This window comes from Neopsephotus bourkii, unplaced genomic scaffold (genome assembly GCF_033783945.1).
Source record: "Neopsephotus bourkii isolate Nb327-2 ecotype Australia unplaced genomic scaffold, CSIRO-AGI_Nbou_v1 NB_233, whole genome shotgun sequence".
Lineage (NCBI taxonomy): Eukaryota > Metazoa > Chordata > Aves > Psittaciformes > Psittacidae > Neopsephotus > Neopsephotus bourkii.
Genome location: NW_026900743.1, coordinates 1804570 through 1823470, shown reverse-complemented (window position 1 = coordinate 1823470; position 18901 = coordinate 1804570). Strand labels below are relative to the sequence as shown.

At 37.8% G+C, this 18901-nt stretch overlaps 1 protein-coding gene across 1 annotated transcript in view; it reads left to right on the top strand.

Annotated features, from left to right (window-relative positions):
- Positions 1-18901, top strand: part of THSD7A (thrombospondin type 1 domain containing 7A) — a 194621-nt gene that overhangs the window by 84577 nt on the left and 91143 nt on the right. The window contains exons 3-5 of the mRNA XM_061344712.1: positions 9356-9604; positions 11168-11349; positions 18468-18623. Coding sequence (XP_061200696.1) covers positions 9356-9604; positions 11168-11349; positions 18468-18623 — 587 coding nt within the window. The remainder of the gene's footprint in view (positions 1-9355; positions 9605-11167; positions 11350-18467; positions 18624-18901) is intronic.

Sequence of the window (18901 nt, the reverse complement as noted above, 5' to 3'; positions counted from 1 at the left end):
TTCAAGGTTGCCATAGAAAATGGCACACATGATTTTACTTTTTGACCTGACCAGGTTGCTTCTCCGAGGCAGTTCTTTTAGAGGGTATGAGGATCTAGGCTGTGGGACTGTCCACAAGCAGTCTGATTTCCCAGCAGTGTAAGCCTGAGCTTTTCTAGGATGCGATGCTAATGAGCAGTGTGGTGCACGTCTTAACTCTTCACTGTAAGGTTACAGTTGCAAGAAGCAGGTGCAGTGTTTGGAAAGTGTTCCTTAGAGTCTCTCATTTCTTTTAGCAATCTACTGAGATTTAAGCAAACTTTAATCAATCTACTGAATTTCTCTCTACTGAGAAAAGTAAAATGCACTTGTATTCAAATCCTGCCTTAATTTCTTTATTGTTCTAAGGATTCTTTGGGAGCTGGATCAGTGTGCATTCATGGCCGTAGGATGTCTTGCAGCGACATCCTGTTTGTCCTACTTAGTGGTTTGTTTTTGTGGGGTTTTTAATTGTTACTTACTTGAGTCACAAATTTACTTTCTGATTCTTTTCCAAAAGCATCCTCTAGCTTTAGTTTGCCCTTCAGTCAAAAATGTAGCCTCTACAAGCTTGCTTCTATGTATTGGTGTTTGTGGATGTAATTTTGGTTTTCAAGTGCTAAACTAACATCTAGTTTTGTGTTCTCTAAGCAATTTGTCCCGGTTCCAAGTCATTCTGCAGACAAGTTTGTTTGGTCAAATGGACTTGCATGTCAATAGTTTTCATCTTGTGGCTGGTGAGAACGATTGAAAATCATTTTGCTAATGGTGTTCAATGATGTAATGTCTCATGGGATCAGCAAGAATTCCGAGAGACTCTCATGGTTCCTAATGATAAAGCTGGTTGTGGGAGATGCCTGATGGTGTGCAGGATATTCAAGGCCAGGAAATGGTTAAATTAATTCTGCTCTGAGGAAGCCCACTGTGATTTCTTTTATCTGCTTTTCTTATTGTTTGGATAAAGCTACTTTAAAACCCATTGGAGGAGTCTGGATTTCTTTATCGTGTTGATAGTGCTTTGATCTGAAACCTTCAGAAGCAGCTCCCTCTCCCTGCTGAACTTCTGAACCTCCTCATATCACACTCAATATGGGTTTCTTTCCAGGCAGTTACTTTAGGTTTTGGTTATATCTTCTTCACTCCTCTCAGGCTATTAATTCATTCATTCAATCTTCATTGTTCAAAACGTATTATGTTGTTGGAGTTTGCTTTGGAATACAAGCAGAGCTTGTATTTTCTTCTGAAAATGGAGTAGTCTTCTTCAAAAAGAATGATAAATTTTCTTCCCAAAGGGTACCGGGATTGAACTCCTCAGCAGAGAGTGGGTTCTGATCCCACAACCCTTCCTGATCATGAAGAGCATGTGGTGTCTAATCCTTCTGTATAGTATGAGAGAGGCAAGGACAGGAAGAATGCCATTTCCTAGTTTTTTTGTGCGGTGTCTGACAATGTAGATGTCTACAGAGTGTGGATCGTTAATGCCTGCTCTCACACTGAGCTCTCATGAGAATGGTGAGGTACAGGAGTGTCTGCTTTTCACACCAGGTTGGCTGTGCTAGGACTAGAGCAGCCTGGGCAGACCTGCAGGTGCAGCTACAAGGAACTTTAGAGTCACAGGAATGAAGAGCCTGTGGACATAATGCACTGCCACATCAAATACTGATACAAGCTTAAAAGATTACAGTTTTCATTTTTCAGGTGAATTCCGCTTAAGTCCTTTTCAGTCCAGGTCTGATCCATAGCTTTTGTTTCCCATGAGTGCCAAAGGTTTATGTTGGCATCAGTCTCCCGCCTGAACCATAGCCATGTTATTAGTTGCAGAACAATGGAAATCTCTGTATGTAATCAAATGAGAAATCAGCTAGAGAAAAAGTAAATATATCAAAATTCCTGGAGAATGAATGTGAATTAAAATAAGGAGTATGAATTAAAATAAGGAACAATAGCTGTGAAAATGTTGTTAGAAAAAAAACTAGCAAAGCTGAATGTTGATAATGGTGAAGAAATTGAGAAAATATAGCAAAATAGTGCAGGCAAAAATTATTAAAGAGACTGTCTTGCATTAACCTTGTAAATTGGGCTTTATTACTTTACATTATAGGTAAAACCAGTACATAGTAGTTCTTGTTAAATATTAGAACTGGGTGAATCGATTGAATTATTTGGAAAAGATGTTCTTCACTGTACAAATCTAGATTTAAATTGCAAACCTCACATTGGAGCTGTGTTACATTTGACCATGAAGAGCAGCTGTATCAGGAAAAGCGGTAAATTCATTTTCAGAATTGTGTCTCCTTAATGCATTGGATACATGGACTCATATTTCCATTAACTTCTAAATCATACAGATGGTAATGAGCAGATACTTTGGAAGTGTCCTCAGAACGTCGAACAGCACTCAAATCCAGGCCAGTTTTACATCCCAAAGTTGCACATGCGATAGAAAGGATCTCTAATTGCAGGGCATAACTGTGATCAAATACAATGAGACTAAGTCAAAGTAAACTCTTGAACCTAGCAAAGAAACAGCTGAGGAGAGATCTCTTAGAAGTCTCTAAGGTCAGAAATGCTGTAAATGCAAGAAATCTTATCTGTGTTCAGAAGGCATGTATACTAATTCATGGAGGAAAACTCTATATAGGGCTCTGCACTGCAAATACACAACTTATTTTCAGGAAATCTTTAAGCCACAGTTTGCTGGAAAACTGAAGGGTATTTTGGGAAAGTGTGACCAAATATATGCCGTCTTTCCACTTTTGTCTGTCATTTGCTACTGCCAAGGCAAGTATGAAAGCAAAGGGATTATTAGTTAGAACCATTCATCCATTCTTATGTTGCTGTTCATGTTTTCTCATTAACTCTTCTTTTTGGTCATCAGTCCAATATGGTATGGGAGAAATGCCAGCAAAAGTACAAAATCTTAGTTGTATGAGTAAGTTATGTGTAGCACAAAGAGTGAAATGAGTCCTGTTCCCTTTCTTAAAACCTGTATATTTTTCCTATTCATTCATCATAAATTTAAAGGTAAGTCTTATAATCAGTCATTACCATAGAATTGGTTTATGCATGCAGTACGCATGGCTTTATCTACTGGAAAAATAAAAATTAAAAAACCCAGAACTTTTTTCCTGGTTTAGCTTATTGAGGAAGAAATTTCAATGGTCTTTTTCATGACTTTTCTGTGCAATTTAAAAGATTAATTTGAAACACAGATTGGCATATAAAGTCCAGTTATCCAGTTTTTTTGTTGTGTGTTTTTTAAATTTTTTATTTAATTAAAATCAGGATTCACTCTCAAATAGAAATTCAGGATACTTCAGAAAAATTTGTTTTACCTCTTGACTGGTCTAATTCTATCACACATTAAAAAGCTCATCTTCCAAAGAAGAGACTGCTTTCAGCTGCACAGCTTGCTCATTTGTACAAAGGTACTATGATGCTATCTGCTCCAGCTTCACTCTCTATGTAACTATGTGACTATAATTATCCCATAAATTACTTTGAAATCCTCATGGGAAACTTTTCTGTCCAAAGTAATACTTATTTTTTATTTATTGCTGTAAGAGCAAACATGAGGCTATGGAACGTGTGTAGACACAAATTCCTACCCACACGCCCACAAGAGACTGAGCAGCAATTTTGCTTGTATTTTGCCCTTTGAAACATTGCTGCCTTTTTCTTTATTTCGTGTATCAAATCTGAGTTTTTGAGGTTGAGGAATAGATTTGATGTTGGCTTAGTAGCAACAGGGATCGTTTGTCTCCTGTGATGTTTTATTTTGCTTGGAATTGCCTTCTCTTTCCACTATGTCATCTATGTGCTTAGATGTGCTTATACCTTGAGTTCCACGCTATTATCTACTATTGTCTGAAATGGTACTTTCTCAAACTACAGCATTACTTCATATTGTATAATGCTCCCTGCCAAAAGACTGACGCTCAGGACACTGTTGTTTGAGTGTATTTAATAATTGAGAGCACATTCCTGCAGGCTTTACATGTTATCCTTGTGCTACCTCTTCTTGTATCCAGTCTGCTGTATTGACTTATAACAGCATTTTAACACAAGTAATATAAATTCTTTGAGCTTTCCAAGGAATTACCTGTATAGAACTGTATAGACTGATAGTGAGGACTTATTTGTGTACTCCCTGCACTTTCTGAATGGCTAACTTTGCATATAGTGTATACTTAAATGTTACTGAAGGGACACAGAGAATGGAGAATTTTGATGCAGAACTACCAGTGGGTTGTGCAGTATCATGAAATGAGACCTTATAGCAGCCTTCCAGTTTCTGAAGGGGGCCTATAGGGATGCTGGGGAGGGACTCTTCGTTAGGGACTGTAGTGATAGGACAACGGGTAACGAGTTAAAACTTAAACAGGGGAAGTTTAGATTGGATATAAGGAGGAAATTCTTTCCTTTTAGGGTGGTGAGGCACTGGAATAGGTTGCCCAGGGAGGTTTGTGAATGATCCATCTCTGGCGGTGTTCAAGGTCAGGTTGGACGAGGACTTGGGTGATATGGTTTAGAGCGAGGTGTCCCTGCCCATGGCAGGGGGGTTTGAACTTGATGATCTTAAGGTCCTTTCCAGCACTAACTATTCTATGGTTCTATCTTCTGATTTGTTACCTGCCCATTTGCTTTTTCTCTTGCGAGAAGATTCATCCAACTTTGGGTAACTAAGTCAGGTGCAGAAGTCCGTCAAAATGTAGAGAGTGATTTACATGAAATTAAGCTTTGATTAAACTATTTTTTTCAGACCAAATCAGTAACACACAGAAGACACTATTTTATGTAACAGACAGTCCACGGTTTTAACTGGGAATCAATCTATGGAGTTTCTAGGATCAGACTTTTGAAGGAAATGTGACAGACCTTCTCAGCTAATGTAGTACATATGTACAGCATTACTTAATTTTTATACAGTTTAGTATTAGTATGTTTAATTATTAATATCTGTTTATATATAGTAATCTGCACTGAAAGGTGTGAGAAACATCTCTTTCTCTTGGTTAGATAAAGTTTCAAAATCTTTTGCAAATATTTTAAAGGTGTCAAGAGTAAAAAAGGAAGAAAAAATATCTTTGAAACATGAGAGGGGACTTTGAAACATCACATCCATTGTTTCAAAAAATTTTCTGGGAGAGGGGGATACGTAGAGATGCCAGATGAAATTAAGTATAAATTGTTTTAGTTGCAGGTAACAGGTATAGATACACTTGGGATAGGGGAAGGTGGAAGTGAGGGAAAGGATTTGTAATCTGTTCTGGAAGCTACTTTATTACCTTCAAAGAGATTGAAGCACTTCCATAATCTTTTATTTATCTGGAGAGTTTTAAATGGGTCTTGTTTGTAGAGATTTGTGGTACTGGGAGTTTAAATGTGATGCTTCCCTAGTCCCTACTTGACCTGGAATGCAACACGTCTGTTCCCTGCAACACAGAACCATAGAATCAACTATGTTGGAAAACTTGATAATGGCCATTTGCAATTAGTTTCTTCAACTTGTTTAAAGAAAACCATGTGTTAAAAGAATTTGCTTGTCTGACACTTTTTTGCTAATTGCAACTGTCTCTGCCCTCTCACGAAAATAATATGACTATGTATAACAGTAAAGAGATTGTTTGCTGGTGACTTACAATGGTATTGGTTATTTGTCAGTATTTGCGTAATACTACAAGTGCTGCATGGTTTTAATAAGCAAGCAAAAAAACAAATGGATAACTCACTTTGCCTCTTGTTTATCTCTCTAGTATGATTTATGATCTCGTTACAGGAACTTAAGAAATTAATTGATTTATATTTCATTTTAAATTGATTAATTCTATGAGTAAATATTGGAAGGAATGCTTTAACATGCTTTAATGCTTTAATTCTATCTACGGTCATAAATAAATAATGAGATTATTAGCATGGTACAGTTATTACTGGATCTTCTTCATGCCCGCATATGGAAATAATTAATATAAAAAAAGATAAAATGACCATTCTAATTATATAAGGTATATCAACAACAGGTTTTAATAAAAAGTGAAATGAGCATGAGGTGGAAGCCTGCTGAATCTATGCCATTGACCAAATAACTCTTCATCCAAGTCCTGTCAACAAATCTATGTCTAAATTTTAAAAAACATTTGACATTATGACCCAGAAGAAGAATTCAGCATTATGGCATTCAGGATTATTAGGGGAACTGAAAAGCAAAAAAATCTTCAAGAGGCCTTTTAACATATGTAGCAATTGGAGTTTAAGGATCTGTGAAATGAAAATTTGTTACCTAAAGCTGCAGTAATGCCTGTTGGCGTACTTGACTTGTAAGTGCCTGGGATCTTTCAGGAATCATAGAATCATAGGATGATGAGGTTTGCAAGGGACCTTAAAGATCATCTAGTTCCACCTCCCCTGCCATGGGCAAGGGCACCTTCCACCAGACCAGGTTGCTCAAAGCCTTGTCCAACCTGGTCTTGAACACTGCTCGGGCTGGGGCATTCATAGCTTCTCTGGGCAACCTGTGCCAGTGCCTCACCACCCTCACAGTAAGGAATTTCTTTCAGATACCTAAATCTACCATCTGTCAGTTTAAAGCCATCACCCCTTGCCTTATCACAAGGCCCTGTAAAAAGTCCATCTCCAGCTTTCTTGTAGGCCGCCTTTAGGTACTGGGAGACTGCTATAAGGTCTGTAAGTAACTATATCTTTAAAAATAGAGATATATCATTAGTTTGCAGGGATGGCCTTGATTTTTAATGGAGTTGATTGAAAACTTTCTATTAAAGAGTTTTTTTCAATTATGGGTTTAGAAAAGTGTTTGTTGTTTTTTTTTCCAGGACATGGGCTCTGTTTTTTTTTCCATTTGTTCAGAAAATTTGTGATAAAAAATTCTTATGCAGTTTAACTAGCTCTTAATATTTCTGGTTTTTGTTGTTGGTTTTTTTTTTAGTGGTAAGTTCATTAGATTTGAGCTCAGTTGGAGCTCAAGGTCTCCTTTCTCTTACGTATCACTCACCCAAAAAAACTTGCACCCTTTTGTGTTGTGGTGGAGTTTTCACTTACCAGGGAAAGAAACAATTTTTGCATGGACCTGTGTGGGAATCACAGCCAGGGACACCTTTAGGATTCATGGCAATTAGGGGACAGAGGCAGGTTGAAAGCAGCTTCATTGAAGAAAGATTTTTTTAATTTATTTAGTAAAACAACTTCTGAATATTAGTCATTCTCATGTGGCATGTCTCCCAAATTAGTTCTGAGGCACATACAAAGCCGATAGAGTATTACGCATCACTAATTGATCTCTTCACTCCGCACTGAAGCTACTTTGTGGTGGCAATTTTGTCTGTGTTCCCTGGCAACATGTGCCTGTAATTAAACTTGGCCTCAGTCACGATATGAGTGAAGAGGCTGGTATTTTCTGCTCTCAAAGGAGTCACTTTGGAAAGGAACTTGGGAGGTGATGATATGTGTGTCATCTGTTATCCAGAACGATTTGCAAATACTGCCCATGTTAGAATCCATGAGTAATAGATCTTTTTTCCAGTCATTAAAATGTGTGTCTTTGTGGGGATGAATGAGCCTATATGTTCTGTCAAAGGTACAGAAAGTGCTATATTGAATTGGACAATACTGTAGTTCTGTGCCAGGTGGGGCTACATGAACGTGAAAAGACTCCATTATTAAAGAACAGTGTTCTAAAAAGCTTTGAGTGTTTCTCACCCCAAACAGGGCATAGGTTCTGTCTTTAAGCAGAATAAATGCTGTCTATCATGTGTTAGGGTTTCTCCTGTACCCCCTTATCTTTCACATAATAAGGATGTAAGAAATCCCCCACTGAGTAATCTCCTATGTTCTGTCAAGCCCAGCAGTGTCTCCAGTCTATTGTCTCCAGCAGTGGTAACGGGAGATTTTATTTAAAGACCAAGCATATGAGGCTTGGCTGGCTTTTGCAGTCCACTCCCTTTGTATTTCTCTAGTATCCAAAGTCAGTGTATTAGGGATGGTGACTAGTATATGACTGCCTAGTCATTTTAGTATCACTATACAGATCTATTGCCCACAGATTTGTCTAACCTCTTTGTGAACCTGCTGATACTGTCTGTCTCCGCAACCAGGATCTTCTGTTAGCAAGTTATATAATTGTACTGTCTCTTCTATATAGAAATGTGTTCTTAAATCTCCTATTAGCCTTATCAAGTATCACTACTTCTAGTATTACAAAATATTGTTAATAGCAGTTCAGCATGTTGTTGCATATATGAGTAGGGAAAAATTTTGTGTAGCATCAAAATTGTTGTAAATATTCATTGTTCTGTATTATTTTGTATTCTATTACAAGGAAAAAAAAATGAGCCTTTGTTGTGTTTTTTATAGGACTGATATGGAACAGAACGTTTCATTGTGCCATCTGCAGTGCCAGTAAATCTTTATCCTGCCTGTTTACTGCAGAAGTGAGAATTTTATTCCCAAACAGACACAATAGATATATTTTATGTTGTAATTATAATAAAAAGTTAAAGTTATGATCACTTTAATTGTAGTTTAGATTCTGTATTGCTCATTATCCTATTGTGAATCAAACTTTAAAATAGGAATGTTGGTTTCTAGTTGCAATATGCCATTTAAAAATGCAGAGGCACTTAGAGGGAGAATATCTTGCTGACAGCTTATATAGCACGTGAATGAAGCAGTCGGATGGAGAATGGAGATTAAATGACGGCCTTAATGAGTAGCAGGAATTTAAGGCCATGGATTCAACGTAGTAGGGAAGGCTCTAATATCAATGAGGAGATGTTCCCCTTTTAGACCATGAGGCATCACTGTGGCAATATAGAGCTGTTAACAAAGCAAATTATCAGTGACTGAGTATTCAATGTATTTGACATTGCATTTTTAAACAGCTTGTAGTCTGGAGATGAGAAGAAGACATAATGCACTTGGTTCTGTTCAAAACCTTTGTATAGCCATATCTGTTATTGATCCTTCACTTTCCTTTTGTTTCAAGAAAAATGATTGAGTATACCTAAAAATAAAAGGTGAGTGGTGAAAAATTGGTTTATTTCCTCTTTGGACTTCTAGATACGTATGAAGACTTGTTTTAATTTTGATCACAGATATGGCAATACTGGTCATTTCTAATTCTAACAAATCTTATGTAATGGTTTTGAGTCACTTTAACCAAAAGCCCTTTTGCCTAAATTTGGAGATTAAATATATGTGGACTGGAATTTAACGATTTTACAAATATTTACTGATTTTGCATGTTGCAATGGACATCACTTTTCTGTAGGAGTTCATGACTGTGAATATGTGTGCTGAAAATTGTAATGCTCTCATATTGCAGCTTCTGCAAACAAGACAAGTTGCCCATTACGTTCCAGTCCTGTGTGATCACGAAGGAGTGCCAGGTGTCAGAGTGGTCAGAATGGACACCCTGCTCCAAAACCTGCTTTGACATGACTACCCCTAAAGGGAATCGTACAAGATCACGGACCATTAAACAACTTCCTATTGGCAGTGAAAGTGAGTGCCCACAACTAGAAGAAACAGAGGAGTGTGTTTCTCAAGGAGATGGTGTGGCACCATGCATTACGTAAGTTGGCTTTTTTCAGTTCTCCCTATATTAAAACGAAGAATTTCCATTAAGTGCACAGGGTTTATGATGGAATATCAACCAAATAATTATTAAAGAAATAATATGTTTGATTTTATTTTATCCTTTGCTTATTCAGTGCTCTTCTTAAAAGCCTGAAGTCTACAAGTATCTGCTATTATAATGAAATCACTTCCTTCTCTAAAGACAGGAGAAATAACACATGCATATTTTTTCATTAATGTTAACTTTTGAAAAAGAACATTTGTGGATATGCAGGCTCAGTCAAGACCATAATAAATTAATTGTATTAATTTGTTAGTGATCTTTTCCCTGCATAACATTTCTACCAGGATCATTGCTTTCTGGAGCAGTTGTATATTTGCAGACAAAATGCTGAACATAGGAAAGAGGAGATAAATATCTATTTAGCAAGCAGACTTTTTTAGTGAAACTTGTATTCAGCCTAACAAAGGCAAGACTGGACCCCAAATGGCAAGTGGGAGAGGCTAACAGTAACAGTAAATAAATTAACTCTGTTTAAAGTTTAGGAGAAATGACAGCAAGCACTTTTTGATTCAAGAAATTGCTGTAATCCTTATCAACTAATCGAGATTAAAATTTCAGTCCCAACTGTGCTTTTTCTTTATCAGACTGAGAAGAGAGTCTGGGGAATTTGATGTTAAGCATCTTAGGCTGTAGTACATATTTTTCATTTAAGATCTGAAATGTCATCTTTCTCCATCTCCAGCCACATTAGGAAGCAGTTTGCTTGCTTTAGCCTTAAAGGGCTTGTTGGGCAGAAAATTCTGTGTCATTTCTTTCAGTTTGTAATCCTGACTGGGTTTTAACTAGGAGTCACAGATATTTCGTGTGTGTTCACTGACTAGAAAGCTCACAGCTTCTCATTCATCAGTACACAGCAGGCATGCCTCAGTATTGCATAGCCATCTTTCTCTTACTAGTGAAAAAGGAACTTACTGAAAGGCTTTTCTGAAGTAATAATAAAAAAATACAATGATAGTTTTACCTTGATTTTCAGGAGAAACTTCTTTGTACCTTATCAAAGATAAGCAAGAAGCTTTGGGGTTGTTTGGGGAGGGTGTTTGTGGGTTTTTTTCCCCTCTCCTTTTCTGGCTCTTGTGTTTCTCAGCATGCACACTTCTTTTGATATTTTGGCTTTGGTTCATATGATCTGTCTAGCTCTAAGCAAATGCTGAGTGTCACAACACTGAAAGTTAGCTTGTCTGAACATGGACTGTATGTCTCTGTATATCAAGCTTTTCTTCCCTCCAGTAAAATACTTATGTGTGCAGTATGTTTCAGGAATTGAACAGAAAAGATCTGTCTAAAAAGTAATGATTTCAAAAGTGAAATAACAGAGGAAAAGTTTCAACTCACATAAAATATTAGACTTAATGCATCCCTGGGTACAGGAAATTTTGGGACTCAGGTTATTTAGGAAATTAATAAAGCTGGTAAGGTGTTTCAGCTTTTATAACTTAATGCTGTATAAAATGGATTCATGATTTCTAAAGACCAAATTAACTGATTTTGATCCAGGTATGGTTGGCGCACCACAGAGTGGACAGAATGCCGTGTCGATCCTCTCCTCAGCCAGCAGGACAAGAGGCGAGGAAATCAGACGGCACTGTGTGGAGGTGGCATTCAAACGCGGGAAGTGTACTGCGTACAAGCGAATGAAAATCTCCTCTCCTATTTAAGTACCCTTAAGGAAAAAGAAGGTAAATTTGATTCACTTGCCTTTGCATTAGTGTGAAATCATAGCACTTCAGCATTCCAGAGCTCCTTGACAGCCATTGTTCTCTATCATCAGTGCCTTTTTACCTTGCAGGTTTCTGTTATTTTCTTGTTCAGATGAAAATACTTAATTGCAGTAGCAGAGATTTTAGTCTCTATGCGCAAATATTGATTCTTTGCTAAAAATTGCTATTTCTTAGTATCTATTGAAAAATATTGTCTTATGTGAAGGATATATCTCAATAAGAAAGAGCATGAGAAGGTGAGTTGGAAATCCTAGATTCTGTTTCTTCCTCTACTGTAAATTTCCTGTGTATCCTTAAGCTGGGTGATGAACTTGTGTGGTTTGATGTGCAGATGGAATATGTCAATTCTGTCATGTAAGCTCGATATAGAAATACACAGAAATATGACCAGGTTTAACTCTTGGGGATTATTATTATTATTTTTTAATTATTATTTATTTTCTTCTTCTCTTTTTTGATTCAGTCAAGTTTATAAGTTGCTTTCAGGACTTCAAGCCAATATAATTTCATGGGTTTGTTTCCCTAACTGAAAGAGAGAGGAGATTATTCCCTGTCACTCTTACCAGCTGGTACAGCAACTTAAGCAAAGAGAGGATAGCTTAGAAGATGAAATCTTTAATTCATTTGGTAATATATGTACTTAAGAATAACACTTAAGTATTTTATGTAATGTTTACTTCTGCATATTAGTGCAGCACTGGAGATCTAGAAATCAGTAAATGCATTTAGCTTGCATTATTAAATTTTAACTTCAGTAGCTGTTTCATACAAGCACACATTAATATACAGCCACATACTTCAGGAAAAGTGTTATCATTATGCAAGTCATGTGATACAACATTTAGAGCAGAGCTGACCAGACTGCAGGCTACGGAGGTTTCTGCTGTAGAATCATAGAATCATAGAATAGTTAGGGTTGGAAAGGACCTTAAGATCATCAAGTTCCAACCTCCCTGCCATGGCCAGGGACACCTTGCTCTAAACCATATCACCCCCGTCCAACCTGGCCTTGAACACTGCCAGGGATGGAGCATTCACAACCTCCTGGGACAACCTATTCCAGTGCCTCACCACCCTAACAGGAAAGAATTTCCTCCTTATATCCAATCTAAACTTCCCCTGTTTAAGTTTTAACCCATTACCCCTTGTCCTGTCACTGCAGTCCCTAATGAAGAGTCCCTCCCCAGCATCCCTATATGTCCCCTTCAGATACTGGAAGGCTGCTATGAGGTCTCCACGCAGCCTTCTCTTCTTCAGGCTCAACAGCCCCAACTTTCTCAGCCTATCTTCATACGGGAGGTGCTCCAGTCCGCTTATCATCCTCGTGGTCCTCCTCTGGACTTGTTCCAACAGATCCATGTCTTTTTTATGTTGACGACACCAGAACTGCACACAGTACTCCAAGTGAGGTCTCACGAGACCAGAATAAAGGGGCAGGAAGGTTAAGGATACTCTCAAACTTGTCATAGAGGTAGAGTTTGTGGGAAATATTAATGCCAACATCCATTTCAGTGTGACTTTGGATCAGTAGGGTGTGACTTGCGTGCTCATGAGCCCTGCATCTGTATTTATTAAAGAAGCAGCTTCCAAGCCTCTTCATATAATGCAAATCAGCTGCCCAAGGGCTTTTAGTAAATCTCCTCTGCTGAACAAAGTTTAGATGCCCCAGTGAAGAAGTAAAGGAGTAAAGCCTTCCAGCTAAGGAGATGTAACAATAAAATCAGTGGCAGCTTACTGTTCAGAATGATGATTAGGATTTTGGTAGGCTGTGAAGTCTCGCCAGTTTAGGCGGGTGTGAAATCTGCTCTTATCAGACTGTGACAGGAATACATGGAACCCATCAGGAGGTAATCTCTGCAGGCCCTGGAAAGCTGATTAAAATGTAACTAGTCTTTGAATGCATAAACATGAGAACAATTTCAGGAGCTCAAAGAAGGGGTGAAGTGGGTCGTAGTTTAAAAAGGAGCTCTGGGGTGTTTCCATATTAGGGGACAGATCTTCAGAAAAGCTGCCTCTCCCTTCATCCTCCCTCTTTCCTCTCCCATCCTGGATTTGGGTGTAAGAGCTGCTGTCAAGGGCCTCCTAAGAATGAACAAATCAGTGCCTCTAAAACAAATACCATTTGGAAACTGTGAGTAATTTGAGGATGGGAAAAAGCCAGGGGAAACGCCTACCAGTTTTAGCTGTGGGGAAACGCCTTTATTTCAGTGTAGTTTGCTGTTGGTTGTAGTGAATGCTTTCTTGGTAAGGCTGCTTCAAAGACCTCCATTCTCATATACTCACAGTGGCGTTTCCCTGTTATTTCAGAAAGTCAGTCACAGAGCAAGTCGAAGGCTAGTGCTGCACCTCTGCTATCGATCACTTTTGAAATAACAGGTAGGTAAATTAAGGCCTCTGACCTGGCCTTTCAATCAGAAGCATGCAAAGGAGGCACCATCCCTTTCAGAGGACCTATGTTGGCTGTATGTGCATAATTAATGTGGTTATGTAGCTGTGAGATAGTTTGAAGGATTTGTACATTCTCAGGAAATTTCAGATCAGTTTGAAAGTGACAGGTCTAAACTCAAACTAATGAGACAGCTAGGCCAGTTCCCTGCTCTTGCTACTGAACCATTTTAGCAAGTGACTGATTTTCCTCTCGACTCTGAACACTGGGAATTGCTTCATTGCGTTCATCACAGCTGCTACTTCCAGTCCCTTCTGCAGATTTAAAACACTGAGTTAGGGCTCAAGTAAGAATTTTAACTTTTAATACTTAGCTGAACCATCTGTGTCCATATTATCTCCTGTCAGAATTCATAAATTTAGACTTGAGGAAGAAGAGGGAGCATTTGGTGTAGTAATTAGTCAGCTAACAATCCAGATTCCTGGATGCCACTGTCATTTTGCCGTTTACTTGCCACTGACTTAAATTGTTTCATCTTTATTCACCTATTTAACTGGCTTAGTCACAAAATTAGAAGCAAGTAAGTACTTTAGAGGAAAGTAAGTCTATGAGGTAGGTTGTATCATCTTTTTCCAAGTACCTTTAAAGCCCTTGATGTAGAAGGATGGTAGGATGAAAGTTCCTTTATTGGTGAAATTTTATTCTACATCTGCAAACACACACTCGATGCCCTGTTAAACACAGAGGAACTGCTTATATGCATGGAGTTGTGCAGTTGCTTACAGGATCAGGTCCTGAATTATGGGCTGGTTTTGGGCGACAACATTCATCATTATAGAAAATGAGGGAAGAATGTATATTCCTTTGTTGTTGGTCATAATGTGTTTTGGGCTTGGCGTTTTCTTGCTTTTTTTTGGGGTGTATTTCAGTTTAAGGAATTTCCTTCTGTTTGCTGTGAAACCTGTGTGGCAAATGACCAGGACTATGAAGTTGTGTCGGCTTATGCTGGTGCAGCCATGTACAAATTCAGTCTCTTTGCTAGTCTGGTCATTACTGGGCACTAGTCTTTTGAGGGCTCCTGGAGAAGAATGGGTTGAAACCTCAATAAATGTAGCAAATGTATCTGAACTGTGGGTGGTTTTTTTTGGTTCTTTTTCAAATGCAGTCATTTGTGTATAAAATATATTCAGATATAATTTCAAAATACAGTAGATGATTTGATGACAGGGTGATTGAATTTCATTTTAGTTTTTAGGTCACTACCTGAAAGCTGAAATTCATTTAAAACTGAGTAATTTTTTTAGTTAGAGTGAAGGAGAAAGAGAGATTGTCAAAATGCATTTACTTTTCTTTCAACTTTTGTCCTCTGAGTTGGTCAAATTCGACACAGAGCTTGTAATACTACGTACACTCTAATCAGCATTCAGTATCACTGCCAAGGAATAAAGAACAATCTTTACTGCTGCCACAAGAGAGTATGAAAGCACAGAGATAAGACAAGGTTTTAAATTGTAAATTTCTCCATCCAGCATCATCTTCTCTCAAATCATCTTTGCTAAACAATAAGCAGTAAAAGCTGAGGTCGTTTATACTGTTTTGCTTATGAAAGAAATCCATTTAAATTTATGGGAGCGAGATGTTCATCAGATACCCAGGCAAGTTTTCTTATTTTACTGTCATCTCAAAGAAAGAATTCTGAGTAATCCTGGGTGAAATACACCCTGAGTGTTCAGTGATGTAAATATCTTTTAATGATATGGAATATAACTCAGCTGTCCTACTGTTGAATTGTTTTGTTTTAGAAGCAGTATATAACAGATATGTTAGCAGACAGTTGTACATCACTTATGTTCTAAGAACAGCATTTCGGAAACATTTTGACATATTGAGAGGTTTATTGATAACCATTTACCTGTTCCTAAAGTACTTCTTTTTTTCTCATACACTCTACTGAGTGATGGAAAAGGCAGATGTTTTCAGTAGTTTCATGGTAAGTTTGTTTAAAAATTTTTGCTGACAAGACCTGGAATTCTTACTGGACAGATACCTCCAAAAAACTGAGAAAGTGTTCCTGTTACTTAAGTTGCCCTCTTTAAAGCCACGCACAATCACAGTTCCTCATATTTCAAAATTAATTTCAGGACCATCACAAATTTAGATTGAAGTCAAGTGGATTCCAACAGCACTGCAGTAGTACCTTCTATTGCAGACTCTTCAAAAAAATCTGGTTGAGATATGGAATGTCCTGTCCGTGGTATGGAAATCTGCTCCTTAAAGCTTCTTGACGAAAGGTCTTTGTTATTTTTTCTGAGGAACATCCCATGAACTAATGTGATGGTAAATGCTTTATCCTGATGCAGGCTGGAAATGAAGCGCAGCATTTCTCAGAACACTTTCTCTGTTCCCTGAAGCAAGGCTGTGTCTCAGGGGTGTAATTGACTCTTAATTTCAACTGTCTCACTTTAGCAATTCCCTGATTAAATCAAGGTTAAAAAAGTATGTTTAGCAATTACTTACAGGGCGCTTTTTTTTTTGGTTTGTTTTGGTTTGGGTTTTTTTTTATTAGAAACTATTCAATAGAAATTCAGTTACAGGCAAATTATGTTTGTTTACATCAATGTTCTACACAAGATATGCATATTATGATGATTATCATGCACATTATGTGCTCATGTCAAACATATTGTAAAATTCAGTCTTCTGTCATAAAATTTAATTCTAGCATAGCATTATGTAAATGTTGGCATGTTTGTTCCTGTATTATTTTGTGTTAAGAGATTGGTGATCTGGAGGCGGTAATGTTGAATGACTTTCTGCCATCTTCATGCTTTCATTATGTGGAGCAACAGAGTGTAAAACCATGCCAAAGGAGGCAGCATGGGAAACCACAATAGCTTGATGAGTTTTTTCATTTCCTTTCCCCTTTAAAAAGTGAAAATTTACTAATCCTTCTGTAACTGGATGGATCATCTACTTAAAAAGTCTGAATGTAAAGACAGACATCCATCTACAAATGTGACCATACTTTTCCAGCCTAACGTTTAATGTTTTATCTGTGGTTATTGATCTCATCTTTCAGGTGGCTATTTTGCCATATCCTGAACTTATTTCAGAATATGTTTCATCAGAGAGCTCTTTTAATCAAAAGAGATTATTTTTAGTGTTGGCAATAAATTAATATTTCCTGTGGAAAAAGAATGCTGAGGGAATGGGATGAGAGTGGTTTAAGTTAAAGAACCACATCTCTTCAATCCACCAAAATGAATTCACATGGCAGACTTAAGTTTGCCTTCTAGCAGTTATTCTCTTCTTAGTGTGATAATTTGTCAAGTCCTATATTCTGAAAAAGAATTAAAATCTTGCTTATAATGAAATGGTACATTTTGGTTTACAGTTTTGTGCCTTACTGTAGCACCTTATAGAGTTGGCCTATTTTCTGTGTAACCTGGGAATTCAAAAGAGTGAAATATGGAAGAAGGGTGATTTTGATCTGTTCAAGGGCTTACTGATCCTTAAATAACAGAATAATCTGCCTTCACGTGTTTTTTTAGTTTGAGAATACTTTCATTTGTCTTGTTTTAATTATTTTATATATATTATGTATATATTTTTATATTATATGCAAAACATATACGTATCTAAAACTTTCTTGAGCTAATGCTGTTACTGCACAAATCTTACTGCTGAGTATGCACTTGAAGGTCTTTAGAATAAAAAAACCCACTAAAATTTTGTCATAATTTTAACCTTGTTTCAGTTTATAGCTTAAATATAATCTTCTAAATATTAGTTAACCAGCCTTTTGAAGTTATAGTATCATATAGGAGCAAAGGGATTTATATAGCTTTTTGTTCAGTTTCTTAAGTGAAGACATAATAAGACAGCAGGACATCGATTTACAGAAAGCATAATATGAACAACTGTTGTAGTAACATAATCTATCCATTAAATGAAAGGACCATGTCTGAGAGGGTGCTGCAATACCTAGTCTTCCTGACTACATGTAATCGGATTTGGCTCTGTTCATGCAGAGGGTAAACTGACTTCTGTTTCTTTGTTTTCAAGACAGGCATTTTTCCATCACTTAGAATCATAGAATAGTTAGGGTTGGAAAGGGCCTTAAGATCATCAAGTTCCAACCCCCCTGCCATGGGGAGGGACACCTTGCTCTAAACCATATCACCCAAGGCCTCGTCCAACCTGGCCTTGAACACCCCAGGGATGGAGCATTCACAACCTCCTTGGACAACCCATTCCAATGCCTCACCACCCTAACAGGAAAGAATTTCCTCCTTATATCCAATCTAAACTTCCCCTGTTTAAGTTTTAACCCTTTACCCCTTGTCCTACCACTACAGTCCCTAATGAAGAGTCCATCCCCAGCATCCCTGTATGCCCTCTTCAGATACTGGAAGGCTGCTATAAGGTCTCCACGGAGCCTTCTCTTCTTCAGGCTGAACAGCCCCAACTTTCTCAGCCTATCTTCATATGGGAGGTGCTCCAGTCCCCTGATCATTCTCGTGGCCCTCCTCTGGACTTGTTCCAACAGATCCATGTCTTTTTTATGTTGAGGACACCAGAACTGTACACAAAATGATTATATATTAGCCTTTCTGAATGAAGTATGGTTTTGTTCACTTAATGCTGAGGATTGTGGCATGTGAGAAATGTGTTGACTTTGTTTTGACAGCCTCGAGGCCAGTAGACCGTAGGCTGTGTACAGGACCTCTTCCCAGCACTTCTCAGTTGTGCAGTATCCCCTGTCCTACAGAGTGTGAGACCTCAGCATGGTCAGCTTGGGGACCATGCACCTATGAAAGCTGTGATGAGCCTCAGGCCAAAAAGGGTATGTAAATTTCAGTGAAGCCTTTTAATTATTTTGTGTTCCTAAGACACTAGGCACCTCTGGCCATGCAAGTATACTAAATTTTGTGCCAAGAAGGGCATATCCAGTGCCTTTGAGCATAAAAAAAAAAAGTCATTCAATTATAGGACTATATTTAGCGTTACTGCTTCACCAAATGGCAAAAATGTAGGCTTGTTACTAGGTTCTCAAGGTTATTTGGGTTATTTAGTATAGTATAATTTGGGTTATTACAGGTCAATTCCAGTTTTAGACCTTCC